The sequence below is a fragment of the Plecotus auritus genome (genome assembly GCF_963455305.1).
Source record: "Plecotus auritus genome assembly, chromosome: 1".
Taxonomy (NCBI): domain Eukaryota; kingdom Metazoa; phylum Chordata; class Mammalia; order Chiroptera; family Vespertilionidae; genus Plecotus; species Plecotus auritus.
The window spans coordinates 218344832-218371378 of NC_137770.1; the positions used below are offsets into that span (position 1 = coordinate 218344832).

The 26547-nt window shown below is 37.3% G+C and overlaps 1 protein-coding gene across 1 annotated transcript in view; it reads left to right on the top strand.

The window, feature by feature from the left end:
- GABRA4 (gamma-aminobutyric acid type A receptor subunit alpha4) overlaps positions 1–24881 on the top strand; it is a 77060-nt gene extending 52179 nt beyond the window's left edge. Inside the window, exon 9 of the mRNA XM_080687420.1 lies at positions 21876–24881. Within this exon, the coding sequence (XP_080543546.1) occupies positions 21876–22406 (531 nt within the window). The 3' untranslated portion in view covers positions 22407–24881. The remainder of the gene's footprint in view (positions 1–21875) is intronic.
- Positions 24882–26547: the final 1666 nt, after the last annotated feature.

The following is a 26547-nucleotide window of genomic DNA, read 5'->3' on the forward strand; positions in this document are numbered from 1 at the left end:
AAAACCACAACTGGGCAAAAATGGTCTTTTGAACTAAAGTTGAGGCCTAGATTTGAATTATAATTGCCTTTATCAGCTGCTTTTTTTTTTTTTTTTTTTTTTTTTTTTTTTTTTTTTTTTTTTTTACAACAAAACAGGTAATTAGTAAAAAATTGTCCTGGTATTATAGTGATGACTAGCATTCTAAAATTCATTAGTTAGTTTACTTGTTTTCAGGGTAAAGATTTCGGTTGGAGCTGAGAATGTCTCAGCCTTGGAGCTATATTCGGTGTGCCTGCGGCTGATGGGGCATGTCCTCTGTGGGCATCTTCATGCTCTCAGTAGGATTGTTTTGTTAGTTTATTTTATTTTGACTTGAAGCAGTTGAGGCTTATACAGATGCAGAGCTTAATAGGCCCTCTCCCCTATGCCTAGCTCACTACTGCTTCTTCTGCAAGCAAGAAAGACACTTAGCTAAAGCCTTAGCCGATCCTGAAAAATGTTAACATGCTTTCTGCTTAATGTTTGCCAACGGGCTGATCTAAAAATGGCACCAAGGAGGTTACCTATTATCCATGAATGAGACTTAAATAGATTATGTTCAATGGGGACTTGATCTGCGGACAGAAAGTTATATTAGTATCCCTGAGCAATTCATAAAAATAGAATGAGATTTGATATGGCAAATCCTATTTGTTTTTTGTTAATTAAAAAAAACACACAAATCTCTCCTTTAGGAGCATTTGATATTTAAATTCTTTCTCATACATGTTTTTCCATGGTGTTTCTTTGTGAAATGCATTTTATTTTTCAAAACTCCATAAATCATTCATTTTGCACATTTGCAATAGATAATACCTCCTTGTACAAGGCCAAATTTATTTTATGAAATTCCTTATATACTTTAAAGCAATGTATTTTGAAGCATCATTGAGATAACATGGAAAGATTTAAAAATCATCTTGAAGCATGCATAAATTTCCTGTCATCATCTTCAAATGCCTAACAAATTGTAAATTCGTATTTTTTTTCAATTAATGTATAATGAACAGGTTGATCTTTTCCTTCTTTTACTGTAACTGCTGAGTTTATGCCTACTGTCCTTGTACCTATGCAGTTTAGCATTTGTTCTGGACAAAAGTATCTTGTCTTGACCTAATGAGGAAGCAAATATAAAATAAGCAGTCTTGCCAAAACCGGTTTGGCTCAGTGGAAGAGCGTCAGCCTGCGGACTGAAAGGTCCCAGGTTCGATTCCGGTCAAGGGCATGTAACTTGGTTGCGGGCACATCCCCAGTAGGAGGTGTGCAAGAGGCAGCTGATCGATGTTTCTCTCTCATCGATGTTTCTGACTATCTATCACTCTTCCTTCCTCTCTGTAAAAAATCAATAAAATATATTTAAAAAAAATTTTTTTTTAAAAGTCATTTAAAATAAGCAGTCTTCTAGCATTGAAAATTTGCTAAAGTATTTAAATTAAATGTTTCTAATAGTAATCTAGATATATATGACTGTAATAGGTAGGCTATAATAGAGTTAAAGGTTAAAATTACAAACAATAGGGGATTTCAGAATCTCATAAGACAATTTGAGATAATTATTGGCTAAAATTAACTTCCTGGTTACTCTGCAGTCATTTTGTAGCCATTAAGAGAGACTTGCTACTCAGTATTAAAAATCGTAGCATTGTAAAGGTCCCAAGACATATAATACTGCAGAAAACTGAGAACTAAAAAGGATCCCAGCGCTTCATTGTGCTGCAATGTTTATTACACGGCCCAATTGTTATGCAATGTAAGACAAATAGATACTCTTGCTTTGCTCTCAGGAATTTTGTTATCAGATTCTCATGGGCGGCGGAGGGTGGAATCAAGATACAGAAAGATGTAAAATTTGGAGCTGAAACACGTAGGGTGAAATCAGAAATATGAAAGTGAGAAGTATTGAATAAGATGTCCTTTCTGCCATGTCACTTTCTGGGATCTGCTTTGTGTGTTTCCTGAGCACTTCAATGTTTAGGGTATTTTTTGTGAAGCACTAAAGTTTCATCATATGTGCTGGCCTGAATGAGAATAGATGCTGGACACGTGTGGGAAGAGAGAGGTCCAACTCCAATTGTCACATTCTGGATAGACCACTGCAGTTGTTTGGAATTATTGCTAGTATTCTGCTTGATAGACCCGATTTAGCACCGCATAGCACAGCCTGATTCATTACAGAGCTGTTCATCTCAAAAATAGCTACATTAAACATGAACGTTATATATGCTTATTCCAGGCCAATCTGCCAGAACAGAAGAGTGAGCACACTCATACCCTCTCCGCAATGCAAGTAATGAGATGAAATTTGCTGTTGCTTCTCCCCTAGTTCACCATAATATTCTTCCCCAGTTTGAAAGCTTTCCACCATCTGATCATGGTATTTTCTTGATGATGTTTTTCCATCGTGTCTTTAATATCCTATTTTCTGGCTGAGGTATTCTTATTTGTGATAGTAGTTTGATAGATTTCCAAAGGATAAACAAAGGTGAGTATTTTAATGGTGAAAGTACAAATGTTCAGTGGAGGTCTTAAGGCTGTTTCAGATCAGCTGGATGGGTGCATGGTCTTGGCCAGCTAGGTTCGGCATCCGAACAACATTAAAGAGTGCGGGTAAGATAAAGACATTAGCCAGAATCCTCCTGATATATTGACCATAGGTGATAGATTAAGATGACAAGAGCATAGTTCCAAGTGAGCTATGCTACTCCTTATAACAGCAATTCATTTGGTGCTATGGTTTCCACATATGCATTCTCCATGCTGAGCAGGTATACCTGTAATTAATATAGGAAACTCCCATTTATCCAGGTACTCAAAGAATCAAAAACCTAAATTGGATAAAAGCAATTTTAGGGTAATGTTATATAGTGTAACTTATCTTAATATGCTACAATACAGTTGTAGTGCTAAGTTGGTTTTTATGATGTCCAAATGCTTTGAAAATTGGCAATGCACACAAAATTTAATCTGAAACTCATTACAAAGTTTAATTTCAGTGTTCTGTTTTTCACAATTCATCAAGTTGACAGTAAGAGTTGTTTCATTTCTCTTTTTAGACTGGTCATTTTAACTATTTCCTTCACAATTGCTCCACCAAGCAGACAAAGAGCCTGTGAAACCTGAATCTCGGGCCTTTTGGGGCATTACTGGATATTGCCAAAAATGTGTTGTACCAGAAAACAATTCTGAAGATGGCTGGAGTAAGACACCCCTCCCAGCCCGCCACTTCTCCCACTCCCCACCCTCCGCTCCCCCACACACAATGGCCATTTACATGCATTTCTTACAATGTGTGGTGGTGTCTATGTTCTGTAACCCATGATTTGGGCTGTGCTTGTGACCACAGTAGAAGTGGTGCTTTATGACTTCGAGGCTGGCCCACTTGAGACCCCATTCTTGAACCCCAGGCCACATGAAGAGACCTCAGGTAAGGAATTCCACTGACAGCCCCAGCATCAACTGCCAGGCATGTGAATGAAGACATCTTCAAGGTGACTCCAGCCCCAGCCTCTCGGCCTGAAACTACATGAGAGACCCTGAATGAGAGCCTCTTGGCTGAGTCCAGTTAACCTCCAATCCCATGAAAGAAATGTTAAAATGATGGCCATTGCTTAAAGCCATGGTCATCTAAGGGGGTTTGTTATGCAGCACTAAATACCTGGAAAACCCACACTTTTAAATGAGGCATACTCAAGCTCAGATACGTACTCAAACTCCTGCCACTTGGATGATGTTAGCCAAGATCTTAAATTTTTAAAATTCTCTTTGTTTATCTTACAGATGTTTAATCTAGAATACTGCAGGTGCTCAATAAACATGAGTTTCCCTACTTTCCTCCTTGTCTTCTTTCCTTCCCTTCTCCTTCCTTCCTTCCTTCCTTCCTTCCTTCCTTCCTTCCTTCCTTCCTTCCTTCCTTCCTTCTTCCCTCCCTCCTTCCATCCCTCCCTCCCTCCCTCCCTTCCTCCCTCCTTCCCTCTCTTCCTTTCATTTATCTTTTCATTTCTGGCTTGCTTACTCCTTTCCTTCCTATGTAAATTCTACTGAATGCAGCTGCATTTGTGGTGGACCATTTTAAACTGGAATATGTTAGTGCCAGGTGTGGATATAATTGGACCTTTACTTAGAACGCAAGCAGACAGAAATCAGGATGCATTTTTTTTTCTCCAATAAAAATTGCTGAATCATTGGTTCCAAAATCGGCATAAAATATGCTCAGACCCTCCACAGACGGCATGTGTGATGTGATCAAGTGCTTTGGGAAATGGGGTAAACACATTTTTTAAAAAGCAATGTTTCCATCAGTTCACAGTGAACATTATCTGAATTCAGTTGGGGCGGGGGAAAAAAAAACCCTTAAAAAGCTAGATAAAGAAAATGAAGGCATGAACAACGTGTTATTTGTAGGAATGACATACATTATCTCCTTGGCAACTACAGCGTGGCATTCAATTCGGCAATCTATGTTGTGTCATCGTGGATGCCTGAAAGTCACTGTTTCCTATGGAAACAAAGGAAAGAACAACATGAGAAAGAGTTCTAATTTTAGTATGCTGGGAAAGTATTTTAAAACCCAGGGACCAGCAGGCTTCCACAGCTCAACAAGAGCTCAAAATGGCATTACGTTTTCATTTATTAGTTATGCAATGCTATAGCATATGGATTAGATCCTAATTTTCTTTGGCCCTGCTGAGCTTTTTATTCATTCTTTGTGGTCAGATGACTCAAGACCATTGTGTGGAACTGTCAATGCACAGGTATTTGGTAACTTTTTCATAAACACCAGAATCTAAAATTATGCAAATTCACTTATTTATTCAGGTGACCCATATTTGTCGAATGCCAAGTTTTTGAGGCCGTGTCAGATCCCATGCCTTACATCTTACAATAATCCTGTCATATGGATGGGATATTGTGGCATTTCTTTACTTGAAATGAATTAATAATTTAGCAAGCGTTCATTTAGCCCCAGGCTAGAACATCCATTCTATTGGGAGCTAAGAAATAGTAGAAAAGAACCACATGGCTATGTAATACTTGATGGGGCACAGAATAATTCTCATCATGGCTCCTCATTGGTCAATGATTTCATTGAACGTTCTTAAGTATAGTCAACTTGTTTTCATCAACAACTTCCAAGTGAATGGCTCTGAAATATTTATAATAGTGACTTATGCTCAGTATAATTTCATTTGGTAGGTAATTGGATGAAATCGAATGTCTTAAATGAAGGAAACTCAGATTGCAGTGTGGCTGTCTGGCGTCTGAAAGTTTTCACAGAGACACCTGAACAGATGCAGTGGAACTGCTTATCACAGCAGGAGAACGATATGGCTGGTTTTGTGAGATGTGGCATCAGTGTTGCCGGGATCACCTATAAGGTTACTGGGAATTCTCCCACAATTGTACTGGAGATAGGACTTGAGTTTTACTGTGGAGCAGAAACTTGGGTTAAAAAGTTGGGCCTTTCCAAGGCTGATCTGTGCCTCCCTTTGATCTCTGTCTCCAAAGAATTGTCTTTAATGTTTATTCTACACCCACTTCCAACCTCATCACAGCAGAAGGTGCAGCATTTATCCATATTTTGGAGGTCTGTTAAAGAACGTCTCCAAGGCAGACTGCGAATGCGAATGTCTGCCAGAGTCTCATGGAAGAACCTTCTAGGCTGACTTTCCAAAGAGTGATTTCTGGTGTTCTTCTAGCGGGGAGCAGGGGCGAAAGGAGGGAGAATAGAAGCCACATGCCTGATGTTATAATTTCAGTATTAAAATTAATGGCCAGGTTTCAATTCCTGAGTTTTCCCCCTATCAGGTCTTATTTTGCTATGTCCTTTCTAAGAGCAGTATTTCAGCTTAGAATTTTCTTGGGTTTGTGGATATATTCATGGGAGATTTAAATAGCATTGCAGCTGTACAGAAAAGCTGTTCTAGTGTGTGCTTTGAAAATCAGCTTTTCAATAACTGATAGCTTTAGAACTATGATTGAGAGGAAAAATCCAGTCCTTGGGTAAAGAAGCTATTTCAGCCACAGGCTATGTGTTTCAAGCAATTTGAAGAAGGGGAAGCTCATGTTCCTCATCGCTTTGTTCCTGGGGAGGCAGGTAGGTGCCTGTGGGGCTCATGCTTTTCCTGTGTAGCAGGCAGGGGAAAGAGCAAAGTGGAGGTTGATCCAGGAGGTGACTCTCTTATGCTCAGCAGTAATCATTCAGTCATACTTTAATTTTTTAGGTGATTTTTCTTTCCGTTTTGAAATTTTAGGCATACCTTTTAAACAGGCAGTATATGAAATAGGAGAGGGAACACATTTAATTCTGGTTATCAGTTAATATTCTAAGATCAACTCATTAAACAGTCCATTAACTACTATAGTGGCCCAGGAAGTATAATCTGGATAGAGTAAATGACAGTCATCTGGTTTTCAAGTGGATTTAAAAGTGCTGCTTTTGGCTATACAGCTTTGCCAACTACTTATCTCCTGAGACACATTGTGTGAGACTCATTTTTGCTGTGTTGAGCGTATAGGAGGGAATGATTTTGCTGTTGATTTATTTCAAAATGATTTTGTATAGATTTATTATTTGTTCATTTGACTTACCTTATTGAACACTGTTTAGAGCTTGGTTCTGTGCTAGTCAGTGAGGAAAGGAGAATAATAAGACTCTATAGTAGCCCTAAAGAAATGTATATTCTTGAGGGGAACTTGCACAGTGTGCTATATACTGGGCTAGGAAAAAGCATAAGAAACTGTGTGAAGATAAAACCACCTGGATTAGACTCTCTGTTGGGGGTTTGGAGTGGAGGGATTCTGATGAGGGTAGTGGGGGTGTCAGATTAAACTTCTCAGAGAAAGTAATAGCTAAATACTATTTTAGAGAACATAAAGGGGAGGCAAAGAAGATGGAGGAAAGAAGGCAATTAGAAGAGAATGTGCAAAGACCCAGAAGCAAGACAGTACAGCTCACACTTATAGAAGTAAGTGAAGACATCTTGGCTACAATCCAGGCATTTTCATTGGCTTTCCCCCAAAACTGTCACCGTTGCAAGGATTTGTGTGCAAGCAATTTAATTTTGAGGTGATCTCAAGAAACTCTGTGAGGGAAGTGGGATAGAAAAGAAGAAAACCCAATAAAGTATGATCAATGAGTAGAATTACTAGAGCATGCTTATCATGCGAGAGACTCCCAGAGCATATGTGGAACGTGCCTCAAAACTCTCCCACCGGGTGGGGCGGGGCGAGAGATAGAAAAATAGATAGGTTGGGAAAGTACTGAGGTTAGTGGAAAAGAGTAAGGCAGAAGGAAGTAAGAATTGCTAAAGTTTTGTGGCTTGGAAAAATGGCTGGATCGTATGCTGATATTTAAAATCTAAAATACAACAGTAGGGATGTATTTATTTGACTAAATATATTGGCTTCATTGAATATGAATATACTGGTATTTGTACAAAAATTAGACTTTGGAGAGTGGCAAGAATGTGTCATAGGGTAGAAATTTGGGACTTTTCCCCACTTTGTATCAGCAAAGCCAAGATCAGTGCCTAACATAAATAGGCACTTAATAAATATTTGTGAAATAATTGAATGAATAAATGCATGCATGGATGAATAAATAAAAAGTTTGGTATCCCTCTAGTACATCTGAATGGTGTCCTGCTGGATATATGGGTCTACAGGTTGGAAAAAATTTGGGAAGTAGACATTGAATTTATGCTATTATTGTAAAGATGGTAATTCAAGCCACTGGATAGGTTTACTCACCTGAAGATTCAAAAACCCTAGATTTCCAAAATTTTACCTTATGGGAAGATAACATTTAAGATTAAGTAGAGGAAGAGAATCCCACACTGGTGACTGAAATAAAATGAACAGTACTAGATTATGGAATTTATGGGGAACATTTAAAGAAGGAAGAAGTGATCAATAGTGTTAGATGCTGCGCTGACAGTAAGACATAGATTTCAAAAAGAGACTATTGGAATAATCTACAAAGAATTTTAAGAGAAAGATGGGGGGGGGTAATAAAATAACTGTGGGATAAAGAATAAATGACAAATGAAGAAGTGGAAACAGTATGTGTAGACAATTTTCCCCCAAATTGGCAGTGATAAAGTAGCAACTAGAAGGGGTCAAAGGTTCAAGAAATTGTTGGAGATGATATTTGCATTTGCTTCTTTTTTAAAATATATTTTTATTGATTTCAGAGAGGAAGGGAGAGAGAGAGAGAGAGAGAGAAACATCAGTGATGAGAGAGAATCATTGATCAGTTGCCTCCTGCAAGTCCCACGCTGGGGATCGAGCCCACAAGCTGGGCATGTGCTCTGACCAGGAATCGAAGCATGACCTTCTGGTTCATAGGTCGATGCTCACCCACCAAGCCACACTAGCTGGGCTGCATTTGCTTCTTTATAATCTGAGAGAAATTTAAGTACGTAATATGTTGTGAGAGTGCAAACATTCCTTAAGTTGCTAATATAATTAAGTAGAATAATATCTACAGGATTCTTGATTTTATTCCTATCTTTAGGCATCCATCAGCCTAGAAGGAAACCTTTTAAATTGGAGCCCTTAATTATCTCTTCTTACAGTTGGCAGATCTAGGCAAGTTAGGTTGCTAGTTCTTAGCGTTGCTCCAAGGAATGGAGCTGATTAACTTCACCTAGGGATTAGGAAAGGAGATGAATTTTGAACAGAGCACAAAATGTAGCATTCCCATATATTTCCAACATTTCCTGAGATGGATAGTTACAGTATTCATTTAACATTTAGTTCTGTTGAAAAAATACAGTGAATATCTGAGTATAGAATTCATGGAAACTTATATAGCAATATTTTACCTCATGGGGACTTACCTACTTAGCTGTCTTGGATATGAAATGATAACAATATAATAATAATATTCTAGTGTGGACTAGGCAGTCTGTTAAGCACTTTACAGGCACTGCTCCATCAATAATTCTAAGAAGTAGTTATCCTTATTATCTTCATTTACCCAAGACAAATCTGAAGCACAGAGAGGCTAAATCTTGAATCAACCAAATTTCAGAACCTATGGTTCTGATTTTGTTTTGTTTTGTTTTGTTTTTTAACTATTAATATACTGCTATATAAGAATGATAATGAAGCCGAAACCGGTTTGGCTCAGTGGATAGAGCGTCGGCCTGCGGACTGAAGGGTCTCGGGTTCGATTCTGGTCAAGGGCATGTACCTTGGTTGCGGGCACATCCCCAGTGGGAGGTGTGCAGGAGGCAGCTGATCGATGTTTCTCTCTCATCGATGTTTCTAGCTCTCTATCCCTCTCCCTTCCTCTCTGTAAAATGTCAATAAAATATATTAAAAAAAAAAAAGAATGATAATGAAGATAGGTGTTTGGTAGCTGTGGGTTTTAAGATTTGTTTTATAGATTTTTATAGAAGGCACATTTCCCTTGCTTCCAGCCAGATATGTGGATCTTCTAGTTTCAGGTCTGCTTGGCCGAAGCAGTTATCTTGGTGATATACATTAATGTGCTGATGAGCCACTTGCTGTAAATTGCAACTCAGCTACTGGTTCAATTCATGCTACATTTGCAATCTGCCTTTACTGAAGTGCAAAATTGGCTTTCTTGTTTTAAAGTGGTACAACATGCCAAATAGTCTAATACCTTATTTTCTTGCTCAAGTAAGATAATCTAGGCTCAGAGGAAGTTTTAACATTTTCACTTTGGATGAGCAAGCTGTTTCAGGATGAGAGCCTTGTTAAATGTTGGATGGTTTTGATAATGCCCCATTGGAAACTGTAGCTTATAGCATGGTACTACCCCTCAGGACAAGCCAAATTATTTCCTGGAGGGAAACCAAAGTGGCTTCAACTATTGGGGGACTTATCTATTTGACAATGTAAGAGCTACCAATCCGTGTCATGGTAGAACATCAGTGTGTTCTGCTGTACTGTTTTACTGTAGATGGAGTAGATTTGTAATGAATTGTGTTAACAGGATAATTCAACATAGGCTTTATACCAATTGACTGTGCTTCCATTTGTAAAGAGTAGAGAGGGGGATTGACTTTGAAAATATCGGAGCATTGAAAATAGGTGGCTTCAGGAGTCCTGTTCTGCTTCATACACATGTGTACACACATTTACATTATACCTATTTGGCACATGCATATTGAACTTCACTAACTTTAATTATTTGTAGATAACTACATGTTTAAGAATCATTCTCAAGTCAGCAGCTAGAGCTAGTGCTTATGTTGATACCTTCCCTGGGTTACAGTTGAAGTTGAAACCGGGGGGGAAAATGTTTCAGGTTCACCATCTATTTGAAGTCAATTTTTACACATCTTTGAAAGTGCTGTATTCAAACTTAAGGGAAAGTTTATCAAAGAAAGTTGGGGCACAGTTTCCCTCTTGCAGAAGAACATTATGGAAATATTTTTTTATCACATAGGAGATGCAGATTTTGGGTGGTAATGTTGATTAATTTCTAAAACAACTTGAATAGGGTTTCTTTTTTCAATAAAAAATATTTGCTCAGGTGGATTGTATTTGTTGTTAAGATAAAATTTTCTGTAGGGTAAATCATCTAATGTAGACCTACTTATAACTATTTTTTAGGCCTAAATGTATAAAATACATAGGATACACAGTAATTTCTGTAAGTACATTGTGACAGCCAATCACCAAAGAAATAAGAATATTAGCAAGAGTGGGAGCAAGAATCCTATATAATAAAAGCCTAACATGCAAATTGTCCCCTCGGGCGGTTGTTCCACTGGGAGTTCGACCGCTCACCATGACATGTGCTGACCACCAGGGGGCGGCGCGGAACATGGCGGGTGTCGGCGACTTGGCGCTTGCAGTGGAGGCACTGCCAGCCCCGATGGGCCCCAACAAGAGCGGGACCATGGTGGGATGGTGGAGCAGGTGAGCAGGCGGTGCCAGGCCAAGGCAGTTGCAAGCGGGGGCCCTATTGCCCTGCCAATCGCCCCACAGACAGTGACCAGTGGCAGCAGGCACTGAGGAGCTGGGTGGGGGTGCCCAGCCCCGACCTATCGCCCCACAGATGGGATGGTTGAGCAAGTGAGGGGGCGGTGCCAGTGCCAGGTGGGGCTGCAGGGCTGTGAGCCTGGGGGCATGAGCTGGGGCCTGATCCCCAGAGGCCACCCCAAGGGACCCCACCTGTGCATGAATTCATGCCCTGGGCCTCTAGTAATTCATAAAAAATCTAGAGCAATTTTCACTCACATTAGAAAGGTGGAATTAACCAGAGGAAGGGTTTTTTTTATTTGTTTTGCTTTTGTGAGATAATGTAGCTATAAGAATAATACAGTTTTTAGCTTATAATAAAACTAAGTACATTTAAATCAAATCAAAATCTGAAAAATCAAATTGTTCATAAATGTCACTTACCTAGTTTGTGTTACTGTGGACATATTTCTGATAAATTCTTTTCTGCTTTTTTTCAAAATATAGTATATATATTTGCTATTGTAGGCAGTTTCCTGAAGTGGTTAGAAGTATGGGTTTGGGATTCAAATTATGACTAACCCATAATTATCTTACCTTAGGAGAAATACCCAACTTTTCTAAGCTTCAGTGTCCCTATTGGAAAATTTAGAATATTAATACTATCTCCTTGGTGGTTGTAATAAATATGGGAGGTTATTTGTGGAAACCATTTAGTGTAGTGCTTGATTTATAGTAAGTGTTCAATAAATTGTAGAGAGGTTGATATAGATTCAAGATGCCTATCAGGAAATGCCAATATCAGACCTTAGTTATCTTAGTTATCTTAAAGTGGTCCCTGAATGGAAAACGTTGCCTTAATCGCCCATTTCAAAAGCCAATAAGAGTAAGTTGAGAAAAGGCGAATTTTATAACATCCTCAAGAGATCTCAAATTTTAATTGACAAGGAAGATTATTGGCTTTCCTTATCTTTATCCCACTGAGAAAAATCTTTGTAAATTGTGCCCACCACCACAAAACTTTTCTTCCCTTTCCCCATAGTTCTTTCCCCTGGTTATCACCTTCTTGCTCATTCCTAATGTTTCAGCTCTTGTGTCACATTTCACAAAGAGATTTTCCCAGCATTCAGGCTAGGTAATGTACTTCTTAATTCCTCTACTTTTACTTTATACCATTTATTATTATAATTTTTTATAATTCCTATGAGAAATTTCAAGGACTATTTTTCATCTCTGTACTCCCAATCCCGAGCAAAATAATTCTAAAAGTTGAGCATTTCATACTTATTTGTGAATGAATGATTTAGTTGAGTGAATCAATGTATTTAATGGGTCCTTTATTGCTTATGAGATTAATTGTGGACCTTCTATTACTTCCAACAAGAGAAGCATAGGACTTGAGCTTTTTTCTCCTAAAAAATCTATTAAAGCTATTATAAATGTTTAGATTCAATAGGCAAACATTGTCCAATATTCCAAACTCAGGCTACTTCAGGTAAGGTCCTTGGCTCATCAAAGACTTCCTTCTACTGCATAGCTATGAATTCACAAAGGGCTGTGGCTGATAATGCTTGGGCTGTGGAATTCCCCCTCCCCTCCCCCAGCAGAAGTATATACTGAGGATTTGGTGTTGATAAGTTATTGCTTTTTAGACAGTACCCCTGTTGCCTTTGCTGATGCAGATAAAACTGACTCAGATTACTTGCTATGCCAGCCTCCTGTAATGTTGGCATGGATCTACATCTTTCTGGATGGCTATTTGTCATAGCACAATTTCATTATGAACAAATCATATCAAGTCTATATTAAGGAAAAAGCATTGTACAAGCGTTTTCTAAGTTTAAATGAGATTTTTCTGAATATTTTGAAACTGAAATAACTCATTTCCATATGATGTAGATGCTTTAAAAAAAAAATGAATTTATTTAGCCACCCAAGTTAGGAATTGAAAAACCTAGCAAGATTCCTTTTACAAATTTTGTCAGATATCATTACATATATTAACTCTACTTTTAAGAATTAAAAAATATTTTTAATATAAAGTGTGAAAAGGTTATAAATTATGTTAATTACACCTTTCCAGTAATTGAATAAATACATGCTCTGAAATCCATAATAAATGTACACACATTCACACATAAACACACACAGTCACAAAGTCATAATCTGGCCCTGTGGTCGGGTGGTTCAGTTGGTAGGAGTGTCCTCCCTATACCAAAAGGTTGTGGGTTCAATACCTGGTTGGGGAGCTTAAGGGAGACAATACATTAATGTTTCTCTTTCTCTCTCTTTCTCTCCCTTCCTCTTTTTCTAAAAGCAATGAACATATCCTCAGGTGAGGATTAAAAAAAAGTCATAATCTGAAGAGAGGCAAAAATATTTAGGGAAAAATAGTGGGTAGTTGAAGTGGAATCTGGAGCTAAATCCAAACTGAAGGTCAAATAAAAGCCCTACTTAACACTGGCAGCTGTGGCTCAATTGGTTGGTCATCCTTCCATGAACCGAAAGGTTGCTGCTTCAATTCCCAGTCAGGGTACATGCCCTGGTTTTGGACTAGATTCTTAATCCCAGGTAGAGGGTGTGCAGGAGGCAGCCAATCAATGTTTCTCTCTCTCCCACTGCCTCTCTCTCTCTCTAAAAGTCAATTTGAAAAAGATCTTAAAAAAAGAAAGAAAGCCCCAGTAACTGAATTCCTCTGATTTGGGTGAAGAGAAACTGAAAGTGACTCAAGGCCTCCTGGATGGTTCTTATATCCAAGCAGCTGGGACAATAGGCAGAGACTCTAGAAGCCCCTACCATTTTTATTAATAAAGGACAACTAAAAATATTACAAACAGATCAATGCATAATTCTCGCCAAATGCATCTCAGTTTCTCTGCCTTTTATCTTGACTCTACCTAGGATTTGGGGTTATGTGAAAAGTATACTCACTCAATGAGGAAGAGAGGGCAGAGCAGACTAGAAAGGAAGAGAGTATCTGAAAGGAGAAAGCTGCAAGTTTGTTTAGCTTTTATTTTTCCCTATGAAAAGGTTAGTTAATATACAATATTTAAAAATCTTAAAATTATATGTGTTCTGAATTTATTCTTACTGAAGTTAGATGATTGTCTTAGTCTGCTCAGGCGACCATAGCAAAATAACATAGATTGGATGGCTTAAACAGACAAAATTTATTTTCCCATTGGTTTAGAGGCTAGGAAGTTCATCTAGACCAAGGTTCCAGCAGGTTTTGGGTTCTGGTGAGGGCTCTTTTCCTGGCTTGCAGATGGTTGTCTTCTTGCTGTGCCCTATGTGACTCTGAGAAGTGCTCTTTGATGACTCTTCCTCTTTCATGAGTGCAGCAGTTCTGTCTCAGCAGGGCTCCATCCTCATGACCTCATTTAACCTAATCACTTCCTCCAAGATCTTACCTTTAATACAATCACCTCGGGAGTGGAGGAGTATCTGGACTTCAACATATGAATTTTGAAGGGACACAATTCAGTCTATAGCAGTGATTAAAACCTCTTAATATTTCTTTTTCTTTTTAAAAAAAAAAAAAAACAAACAACAACCTTCTTGGACATTTGTTTCTTTGTACATCCCATCTGATGCTCTTCATGGACTCATTTCCTGCTTCAATTTATATGTGGAAGAAAGTCGTTTTGATTACTGTAATTGAAATAGATAAAAAAGAAGAGTGACACTATAATGGCAGACCAATATATTCATAGATACAAATTTTAAAATTTTTCTGCTATGTTTAGAAAGTGTGCCAGCCAAACTGGGTTGCCAAAGTTCTAATTATGAGCCACTGTTCTAGGTGTGTCTTTTTATTAGTAGAATGAGGTGTGAATATAGACCTGTACTTTGGATGACAACAGTTCTTCCAGTCTTTGTTGTTTCCCTCAGTTCCAGTATCTGGACTTCACTGGTAATTGGAAAAGTCAGATAGAGACCAGTGATCTGATATAACTGTGTTTATCTAACTCCCAGTGTTTATTCTTTTCCTTTTAAATCCTCACCAGAGGGTATATCTCTATTGATTTTTAGGGATATATATATATCTATAAATGGAGAGAGAGACAGAGAGAGAGAGAGAGAGAGAGAAACAATGTGAGAGAGAAACATTGATCGGTCGCCTCCCTTACACACCCCAATTGAGGATTGAACCATCAACCTAGATTTGTGCCCTGACTGGGAATCAAACCCACAACCTTTTTTTTTTTTTTTTTTTTTTTTGGTGTATGGGATGACACTCCAACCAACTGAGCCACCTGGCTAGAGCCCAGTGTTTATTCTTATAAACATTTAGAGAGACTACAATGCTGCTTTTCATTATTGAGCAAGAGAAGAATCATCCAGCATAGTGTTTGCATTTGGAGAAAGTGAGTGGCCTGTCCTTTGCCCTCTACCCTCTCTAGGGTTATGCTGGCAGCAATAATGAATGTATCTCCTGGAGTAAATCCAGGTCAAGATCACTTGATCAAACTTAGAACTTCTGCTCTGACTTCTGAAGTCTCTGACAAAGAGATTTCCTTTACTGGAGACACATATTTAATATACAAAGCATGGCGGGGGAGGGGGGTGGAGAAGAAGCACTAAGAATCCCTGTAACAAAACTAACCACAAAAATCACAGATCTTCAAGAAATCCTAATATTTTACATTTTCAACTTCTAAATATGTAAATAGGAAATGAATGAACTCTTTAAGACCTTGTTCTCTGGTAATTCCCCAATTGAAGACATAAATTTCTTATCCCAGTTCCAGATATTGAAAGTAATATTTCTATAGCTTATGGAATACAAACATTGAATTAAATGCTAACATTTGGGAGGTAATAAAATACAATAAATAGGAAACTCAGCATTTTCATTACTACATTTTGTTGTTCAAATGTATGATAGAGTCCCCTGGTAACTGTGTATGAAATATTTAGCATGTTTATTTGAAGGGGCTATTTTTAATTTCCATATTCTTAAAACACTACTGATAGCCCTCAGTAAATCTCTACCTTGGAGTCTTGTTTCAGCTGCTCCCCCATACTTGTTTATTTCCTTATTAAATAGGATGTGTGGCTAGCCCCTGAAGCCCTGTCGAAATGGCCTTGAATACATAGCTTTACATTATTGGATTTTTTTATATGACTCATTGATATTCTAGAAGATAAACCTGTCATTATTAGCCTTGTTTGTTTTTAATTTAGAGAGTTAAATTGCATTTTATTAAACTTCCTTAGCTTCTCAGGCAGGCAATATGAATGTAGCTCGTGTTCTACAAACTTCGTATTAGTCACTTTATCTCATTGTGGCTAGAGTAATAAGTTTAGATGAATTTTCATTTTTGTAGTTGATAACACTTCTTTAGAAACTGTGTCAGATCACTGTCATGATTGACAAATTGCTTGGATTTGCTCCTGTTTGCCTGTTGCTGCTTTAATTTGTTGGTGATGTTTGAATCTGCCACCTCCCTTCTCTATCCCACCAGTTTCCTTGCTTCGGGCTGTTGTGACTAATGACAAAATGATTTCAAACTAAATCATTTTTTAAAATTCAAATGAAGCTGAGGTACTTTTCTTGTTTGTAACCACTGTGTCTGTTGAATACTGATGGAGCCACTCAAGTCTCTGAACACTGTATGAAACATAACATCACTCTGACTGACACATTAGTTGTTTCAAAACTTGAAAACTGTGTGAATATTACTCCTAGTGAGTCATGTGCCAGCTAACTCGTCAGAATTCCCAATCCTTTTGTGGTTTGTCACCATGGAAAATGACACACTTTTTACATAGTAGACCTTGAGACATTAGTCCAAAATAACTTGAGTATTATTTAGTGTTTGGTAGAGAGCAAAGATTTAAGCCTCAAATCAGTCTAATTTGCTTTCCTTCATATAAGTTCTGATAATAGAGTATTGAGAGACTTTTTAGGTATTCTCAGTCACCTTGGGATTGAGTCAAAATAATTTCTGTGCTCTAGGATGTCTGCAATATTCTAGAAATCTGACCCATAAACAAAAAAATAGTAATCTGGAGGTCAGGTAGAAAGTATTTTTACAGTTTTTCTTTAATTTTCTTAATTTGAAAAATAATCTTGATTCTGTACTATATCCATTCCATTAAAATTTATTTTAAAATGAAGTAGGTGCCTGCTCTGTCCATTAGCATACAATGATTAATAAGATGGTCTTTATGCTCTAGAAGCTCACTGGTAATCTTAGAGATTTGACCTTTGTTTTCAGGTGATAATCCTAAGTAGCACACTTCATACTGCTCCCTCCATTTTCATCAAGTCTCTCGCTTTGTTGATTATTTTTTTCAGTCACCATAGATTGAGCTCATCTCCTTGACTTGGGATCACTTTTCTCTCAGACATTTTCTTTACACTTATTTGATAATTATAACTTGTCTAATTATAGATGTTGTCAGAATATAATTTTCAAATCTTCAAAAACATGGCAAACAAATATTGAATGGACGTTAAGTCAAAGTATTGTTCAACTCATTAATTTATGAGAGAACCACTTAAATGATAAAATGGGTTCAAAATCTTTATGAGTAATAACTACAAGTAACTTTAAAAAAATAAATGTTAGGATGAGGTTGCTATGTTAGATACAGAAATGGTTAACATCCTACAGGGCAACAAAATCATAACTTTTGGTGGTCTTTTTTACTGGACAGGAACCTACAAGTTAATATGTAACTTCATAGTATTTGGCTCAAATCCAATATTAAACAGCAGAATCAAACTCAAGTAAATTCTCCTAGAGACTTAATAATCCTTGCATGGAATTGTTAATTAATGCTCCATTATGACATTGAAAGAGCATGCTGTACTCATTTCTGACTTCCAAGTTTCGAATAATTTTTAACAGTATAATTGACTTACATATACTTGACTGACTCAAATGACTCAAAAGGAGTAGTTTATTAAGAGTGTAATGCCTCCTCCACATTTGTGCACGAAGAGGCTGTACAATATGGCAGAACACTTAGTTAAGTAACTCAGTGTATGCCTTCCATTCAGTCATGACCTTTCTGCTTGTATTTTTCCCCACTGTAAACGAGGAACTGGAATAAGTTGATCACTAAAAAACTCTTGCAGTTTTAAAATGTTGTTATTCTTTAAAAACGGGGTTATAAAGGGCAAAATATATTGGTCCTTTAACTAGTGTGTGGAGTTAGGCAATGGGGTCTACGGATGGTCTTTGAGGAATTCTGGGCAGGACAGCCTTCTAATTATCCCAGAATGTCTGGGGAACTTCTCCTCACCAGAGTTTTGGGAATACCTCCTTTAGGACCCTTGGTTTAGTTGGTCTACATATGTTATCTAGTGCCACAACAATGCTGCATAACAAACAACTACAACACTTAATTAGCATACAATAATTTATTTTTGCTTTCAATACTATAAGTGAATTAGAAAGATCCGTTGATCTTGATGAGGATTGGCTGGGCAGTCCATTGTCTCTTAGCTGGGGCAAACTCACATGTCTAGTGAGCAGCTAGCTATTGGCTTCTAGGATAACCTCCCTAGGATGACTGATTCTGCTCTAAAAGACTTCTCCATCAGGCGAGCCCACCTTTGTTCCTGTGATGGTGGCAGTGTTCCGAGAGTGGAGGCAAGCCAGGGCTCTTAAGGCTAAGACTTGGAAGTGCACACTATCACTTGACCACACTGTTGGCCAGAGAAAGTCATAAGAAAGCTTGCAGGAAAATAGGCTCCAGATCCTGAAGGTGAGGCGTGGGGTATGAAGAGGGAGGATGAATTATTCACGCAACCATTAGAACATAATTCACAGTTGGGATTTCAGGAAGTTCCAGAAGGATATTGATCTAGACGAAAAGAAGATGAGATCCTATAAATGTGCTTGTGATTTCTTGTGGGGTGCAGTTAGGTTACTTAGAATTAGTTTCATCTTTGTAGGTCTTACTTTTAAGATTCATTATGCAAGACTAGATCAGTGTATGGAGTTGGTTATTCATATTACTGAGGCAAATCCCTTCTGAGTACTCTGCCAAATGCTATTTGAATGTTGACCTTTCCCAGTCTGGCTGGTGGGAAAGGCATATTCCCTGGTTTAATGTATGCCAGGTACTGCTTCTAATCCTTTCAGGTGGTTCTTTTTGCAGCCTTTGGTAGTTAATTCCCCCCACCCCCTTAATCTGATCTGTGCTTAGAAAAATACTCAGTGGGACTCTTCAGACATTTGGAGTTCTCTCTTTTTTTCAGCATATGCTACACTGTTACTTTTTCCTATGAACGCTAACCACCTTGATTTCCCTAGCTTCTCAGCTCCATCTCCTCAGTTCAGGGAGTCTGCCAGCTTTTGCCCAGATTCTCCCTTTCTGCACCAAAGCATAGGATTCTCTCAAGGTTGTTTCTTTTTTTCTTTTTTTTTTTCAGTTATTATGATTCTATGTTGTCTAGTGCCCAGTCTCTTCAAAAAACAATTTTTACTTCATATATTTCCTTTAAGTTTAAATCTTTTTTTTTTTAAATCCTTACCCAAGGATATGTTCATTGATTTTAGAGAGAGAGGAAGGGGGAGAGAGAGAGAGATACATAGATGTAAGAGATAAACATCGACCAGTTGCCTCCTATACTTGCCCTGTCTGGAGATCAAACCTGCCTCCTAGGTATGTGCCTGACCTGGAATCCAACCGCAACCCTTTTTGTGTAGGGAGTGACTCTCCAGCCAGCTGAGCAACCTGGGTAGGGTTTTGTCCAGTCACTTCATGCAGAAGAGTAAATTCTGTCTCTGTGGCTCCATTTTGGCCAGAAATGGAAGTATCCAATTCTTAGAATTTATTTTTAGGAAAAAGATGGGTTTCTAAAGATTATGGATGACCTAACTTTTGGTGGAAAAGGCAGTAGGAAAATATCAAATTATACAGTATTTGAAACTACATATTTCTCTCTTGCTTGTCCAATTGGTCCTTTTATTACTCTCTTCCTTCTCAGTATATTTGTTATATATTTTATTGTATCATGTGCATGGGTATTCATGTTATCTTACCAATAATAGTGTAAGCTTTTTGCCCTGACCGGTTTGGCTCAGCGGATAGAGCGTCGGCCTGCGGACTGAAGGGTCCCGGGTTCGATTCCAGTCAAGGGCATGTACCTTGGTTGCGGGCACATCCCCAGTAGGGGGTGTGCAGGAGGCAGCTGATTGATGTTTCTCTCTCATTGATGGTTCTGGCTCTCTATCTCTCTCCCTTCCTCTCTCTGTAAAATCAATAAAATATATTTTAAAAAAAAATAGTGTAAGCTTTTTAAATGTTGTGGATATACCTTACACTTGTTTATATTCTTCACCATGTGTATTACATTTTAGAATTAAAGGTAATCAATTAATGGTTTTCCTTTTCTGTAAAAAAAGGGACTCAAAATCTGAGGATTAATTAAGTGATGTGTACCGTGTGCTTTGTAGAATAAATGTTCTGGGTAAATTATGGTAATTCACCTTTTAGGTTGATGTCAATTTTGGTTTAAATTGTCTCCACTGAAATTAGGTGCCATATGTGAGACAATTTGTCAAGAGTTCAACTGCATCCTACTTAGAAGAATCCTCCAGGCTGACAGGAAGAACGCTCTCAAAGCCTCTCAGATCCTGTTATTGCTCTCACCTTGTGAGGCTTATTTTCTTTCTCAGAAAACTTGAAGTCATAATTCACAAATATATGAAATATGGATTGAACACTTTTAACCTGCTTGAGGAGTGTAGTATTGAAAGAAGATTATATTTGTAGACTGAGCATTTTTCTGTAAAGTGGCTTCTCAATTAATTGTATGTAATATCTGTGAAATTTCTTGTAGGCTGCCTTCTGAATCATTCACTTGTGAGCTGTTCTTTCTCCGTCTCTCTTCTGCTTCTCCATCTTCTCACCCATCATTTATTTCATGAAATGATAGGGGAAGAGTATATAGAAAGCAATTACTATTTACCCCTAATATAACTTAGAATAAATGTAATTAAGAAACAAACATTTTTGCAAAACAATCAAACTATAGCTAAGGACAGACATCATTTGGGGAATAATTTGAGCAATTGCTTTCCTTCACTAGTGTGGACAATATATAGTTGACTATATAGTTATTTATCATGTCTGTCAAAATACAAGGAGCATTAATTTTAATATTTTTCATGCATCTTCATTCAAGTATAGTTTTGTTCTACACAGAATAATTTGATGGAAAATACTGAATTTCATGTTGATTGAAACATTTTTATACATAAATAATTTGAACTTAGATATTTATGCAATGGTGCTCCTGTTTATATGTCTAATACAACATTTTATTTAAAATCTATTTTCCTTTGTTTTTTCATTATTGATTGTGGTAAAAATCTAAAATGCATTAGGATTTCTGGATTTATAATGTTGTGTATGATTGCCTATAGAAGACTACTAGTATGAAAATAAATTCCAGGGATTTAGAAATGAAAGCTTTTGGATTTTTTTTAAAGAATGTCATGCACATGTGGATGGTTATTATTATTGTTATTCCATGCACAAGAATAAGTAAAGTTCTTCCTGTTTATAAAGCAAACTATACAAAACTCACTGAAATGTATATAACATATCACAGAATATTATTTACAATAAAACTGAACAAATAAGTTGTATTGCCATCATCCTGAATCCTTAAAGTCAAGTATAACTCTAGTTTATGCTCACAAAAGCCAAATCTTCTTTTTATAGATTTAAATTTTAATTATTCATAGCAATAGATAACATTTTGGAAAAAGAAAATTTTTGATTCAGAGTTTCAGATATGTACACATTCTTTTTGGTAAGCTGATTATAGCATATTAATAGAGGTCTATTTTATGGAAACAACTAGTTCTAATTATTTGATCCATTTACATTTTGTATAAATCTATATAAAATGACATACTAATGTACTTTTGATTATATCTTTTCAGAACACAAATGCCAACCTGAACATGAGGAAAAGAACAAATGTTTTGGTTCAGTCTGAATCTGATGTTGGCATCAGAACCGAGGTAGGAAACCATTCGAGCAGATCTTCCATGATTGTTCAAGCAGCTTCTGAGGCCACATCGCAGACTTACTTAGCTTCCAGTCCAAACCCATTCAGCCATGCAAATGCCGCTGAAACTATATCTGCTGCAAGAGCTCTACCATCTGCTTCTTCTACTCCTAGCAGAACTGGGTATGTGCCCCAGCAAGCTTCAGCAGGACCTGCTTTTACCCACCATATGTTTGGATCAAGACTGGGGCGAATTAAGACAACAGTTAATACCATAGGGGCTTCTGGGAAGTTGTCAGCCACTCCTCCTCCTTCTGCCCCACCACCTCCTGGATCTGGCACAAGTAAAATAGACAAATATGCCCGCATTCTCTTTCCAGTAACATTCGGGGCATTTAACATGGTCTATTGGGTTGTTTATTTATCCAAGGACACTATGGAGAAATCAGAAAGTCTATTGTAATTTTTTTTGCTATAGAAGTTTCCTAAAATATGAACTTGAATGCAGAATGTCTTTTTAATTGTTCTTAAAGATAAACAATGGTTCTTTACTAAAATAAAAATCCTATGTAATTTTCCCATTTAAAAAAATTCAAGACAGTTATTGGGAGAGTTAATTCCTCAGTGAAAAGAAAGTGAGCCAATTTTCATTTCAGAAAAATGATTTAAATAGAATCAATTCAGCATTCAAATTAGAATACAGACCATCTTGGAAAGTTGGGACGAGAGAAATAGGGCTCTTAGAAATATGTGGTGCATATTTATGAATCGAAATTTGAAAACAGACTATGACATTTTTAAATATACACTATGAATATCAACCAACCACCCTAAATTTCCCAGTGGCACTGCCCTTAATCAGAATTGTTTATCAGATATTATATGCAGTGACCTTTGGAGATCCTCTTACCTAGTTTTTGCAAGAAAAGGACTTTTCCTGTTAAATTAAACATTTTTAAAAGGAAAATGGAACAAAACAAATACTGACCAATGGAGTGAAACCTCTGCTGCATCAAAAAGAAATACAGAGACCAGGGAAAATACATTCCCTGTCATATGTTGACCGAACAGGACTTAACAGTTGACTTGGAAATTTGTGCTTTGAGCCAAAGTTTAACTCATTGTATTAATTCTTTTGATAGAAGTTCATTCAGTTATGTATTCCTTCAATGTATGTTTATTCAGAGCCTACTGTGTCCCAGGCACTATGCTAGACATTGTCTCTCTAGGAAAGCTCTTTCACCTTTACCTACAATATTACTTAAATAGAATAGTCAACGCATGCTAATGAACCATAAACTAGCAGAAACCAGTGCATTCTTTAATGGAGAAACATGATCTAGAATCTGAAAACATATTCAAAATATTTGTGTCCTACATTGATAGAGATAACAGTTATATTGCTCACATAGCCACTTTGGAGATAAGTACACATTAGTACTTCAGCAATTGACATAAAAATATAATGAAAATGTGGTACAGATTTTTCTGTACGTGAAAAGCACTGTGCACCTGGAAGAATAAATCTGGGCACTGTAAGACCTTATGGATTACCTGTCTGAAATATGATCAGTATCACATAATAGAATTTGATCAGAATCACAGAATCATCAGAATTAGGAACTCAACACAAGGACTTTTTAGATGTCTTTCCCAACATAGATTTGGTGAAATGTATTAGCTGGTGAAATGCTAAACTTCTGGGAGGTTTCTGTGTCCATAGTTCTGTATTTCAGGGCAATTTCATATTCATTTGGAGGGGAAGCTCTGTATAGTTTCATAACTAAGGTGAGATTTTTAGAATTAAAAGAGCAATAGCAAAGGAATGGAGTACAGAAAACATCCTAGCCAAAGGGTAGGATGCCACTGACTCTGTTATGCAATTTATCAGGATGTTCATGTACTGACTTTTCTTTTTTATTAGGTAGGCTTAACAAGTTAATTGAATTTCTGGCAGCTGTCTTATGCTGCTAAATCTAGCTCCAATTTTTTTGTTGTATTGCTTCCAAATTTTTCTTTTATACTACTCTGTCTCCCTAACCTAGGTTTTGTGAATGAATGTGTTCTGCATGTTTGGGGAATATTTGGAAAGAAATGGCCACTTTGAAAACAGGATCTCTCTCTCTCTCTTTTTTTTTTTTTTAGAAAAGAAATGATATTAATTGGTATTAGTTTTTCAGTTATTGCATTGCCTTGGAGTGACTTTGTATGAGACCTGTAACATGTGCAAATGCCAAATATTAATTGTGAGTCGTGTTGGAGAATTCCTTATTGGTTATCTCTTTAAATATTTAAAATAATCAACAGTTTGAAGGCTGAAATATGCTTTAGAAATCACCCAATCTAAACCCCTTATTTACAAATTGAGGCTAGTAATATGAGGCCCAGTAAAATTATAAATTTATATACTTAATAAAGAGTTCTTGTACACAAAACTTATCAAACATTATTTCATGAATGCAAATAGATTTCTAGCCTTGAGGGCAATGCTTGAAATTATAGGAAGCTATGATTGTTCATTTTTCTAATGAAATGACCTTATTTCTTTGGTGAGAAACTTACTCCTTGTTTATCTATTAGTATATTCCTAAGAAGTATTTAATTGGCCTCTTTTTTAAAGAATAAATTCTTCTCCTGTAAATTTTATAGAAGGTCAAGGGATAAAAATAAATGATTTTAGATTTGTAGACCAGAGATCCCAATGAACTCATAGTATTTTTCTTACTTTTGTACATAAAGAACATTTTAAATAAAGTGGCCATATAAAGAGAAAGGGCAGAATTAACCAAGAACTCTTAATTGTTAATTTGAATAATATATTGATCAGAAAGTCTAATCATTAGTACAAAAAGGAATTATTTCATTTGCAAACAATGTTAATAAAAATAATGCATAATTTGTTTTTTCCTAACTGAATTCCATCAAATTAATTCAAGGCTAATTTGTTGTTGTTATTAATCCCCTGAATATATTTTTTCCATTGCTTTTTGAGAGAGAATGGAAGGGATGGAGGAAGGGGGAGAAAGAGAAATAGAAATTTCAATGTGAGAGAGTCACATGGACTGGTTGCCTCTGAAAGTGCCCCGATGGGGGCTGGGGAGGTGGGTGTGAGGGTGGGTGAGTGTGAGGTGGGGGGTGGAGGGGAGTGGTGGGGAGTGAACAGGAAACCAAAGTAAGTGCCCTTGACCAGGAATTGAATAGGAGACACTTCAGTGTGTAGGCCAGCACTCTAACCACTGAGCGAGCACACTGGCCAGGGCAAGGCTAATTTTTCTTGGGGAGGGGGGATAACTATTTCTATTTTCCTAATAACTCAGAGGTACATTAAATGTAACACTTGTGAAGAATCAGTCACTTTTCACCATTAGAAAATCTCATTAGTCATATGAGACCCCAACGTCCTGGCAATTTGTGAAGAATAATAATTCTGGCTGAGAATAGTACCCTGTATGTCTCTATTTTTTATATAAAACTAGAGGCCCATTGCAGGAAGATTCCTGCAATAGGGCTTCCTGCAGCGGTCTGCTTCCCTCCCTTCTCCCCCGCCCCGCCTGCTTCCCTCCCTTCCCCCCCACCCCGCCTGCTTCCCTCCCTTCTCTGCAGCCCCACTTGCTTGCTTCTCTGCAGCTTCACTCCCTTCTGCAATGCTTGGCTTCCTTCTACACTGTCTTCAGTCTTTGCTCGATTCCTGGATATGCAAATTAACCATCATCTTGGTTGGGTTAATTTGCATACTCACTCCTGATTGGCTGGTGGGCGTGGGTTGTGGGTGTAGCAGAGTGATGGTTAATTTGCATATTACTCTTTTATTAGATAGGATTCAGAATTGTTTTAGTCAGTACCAATAGCTATATTCTAGCTTTCAACACCAAATTGGACAATAAATGCTGCATAATCACTTCCAGTTTCCTCCAGGCATGATCAGGTACAATATATTTACATGATCAATCCACAGTTAAAAATGACTTGCATTTGTTCAAATACAGAATATATGAATAATGTGTATTTAAAATTGGACCTCACCAATCTTAAATTAGAGTAGGCAGAGAGTAGAAGCGCCCTCTTTTACAGAAGGAAATGAATCAGAGAATTTAGTGACAAAGATAAAAAGCATAAGGCTGGAATGAACTTTAAAAGGTTATTTTTCAATCACCTCTCCTTAGCAGTGCCTGTGTTTCAAGCAATACATAAAATGTGTGGTTTATTTTATCAATGAATTGGTAATTCTGTCTGACCTAGGAAAAAGTCCCTACCCTCCACTCCCCTCTTTCCCAGTGTCCCCTCTTCTAGATTTGCACCTAACCTCTAGTGGAAAAGTACCAAGCAGGGAAACAGACGACTTGACTCCAGGTTCTGACTCTGCCTACTCTATTGTGTTTTTAGGTATGTCATTTAAACTGTCTAGGCTTCATTTTCTATTTACAAGAAGGTGAAATTAAAAAATATCTAAGATTTCTTTCCATGTTAATATTCTCTGGTTCTCAGATAGACTAAATATAAGCATATTTTTGGAATAGATACACCCTCAATACTTCTTGCCATAAATATATATTTATGGGGGAGAAGGAACTGATTTTAGTTCATTGCTTAGTTAATTTTAGCTC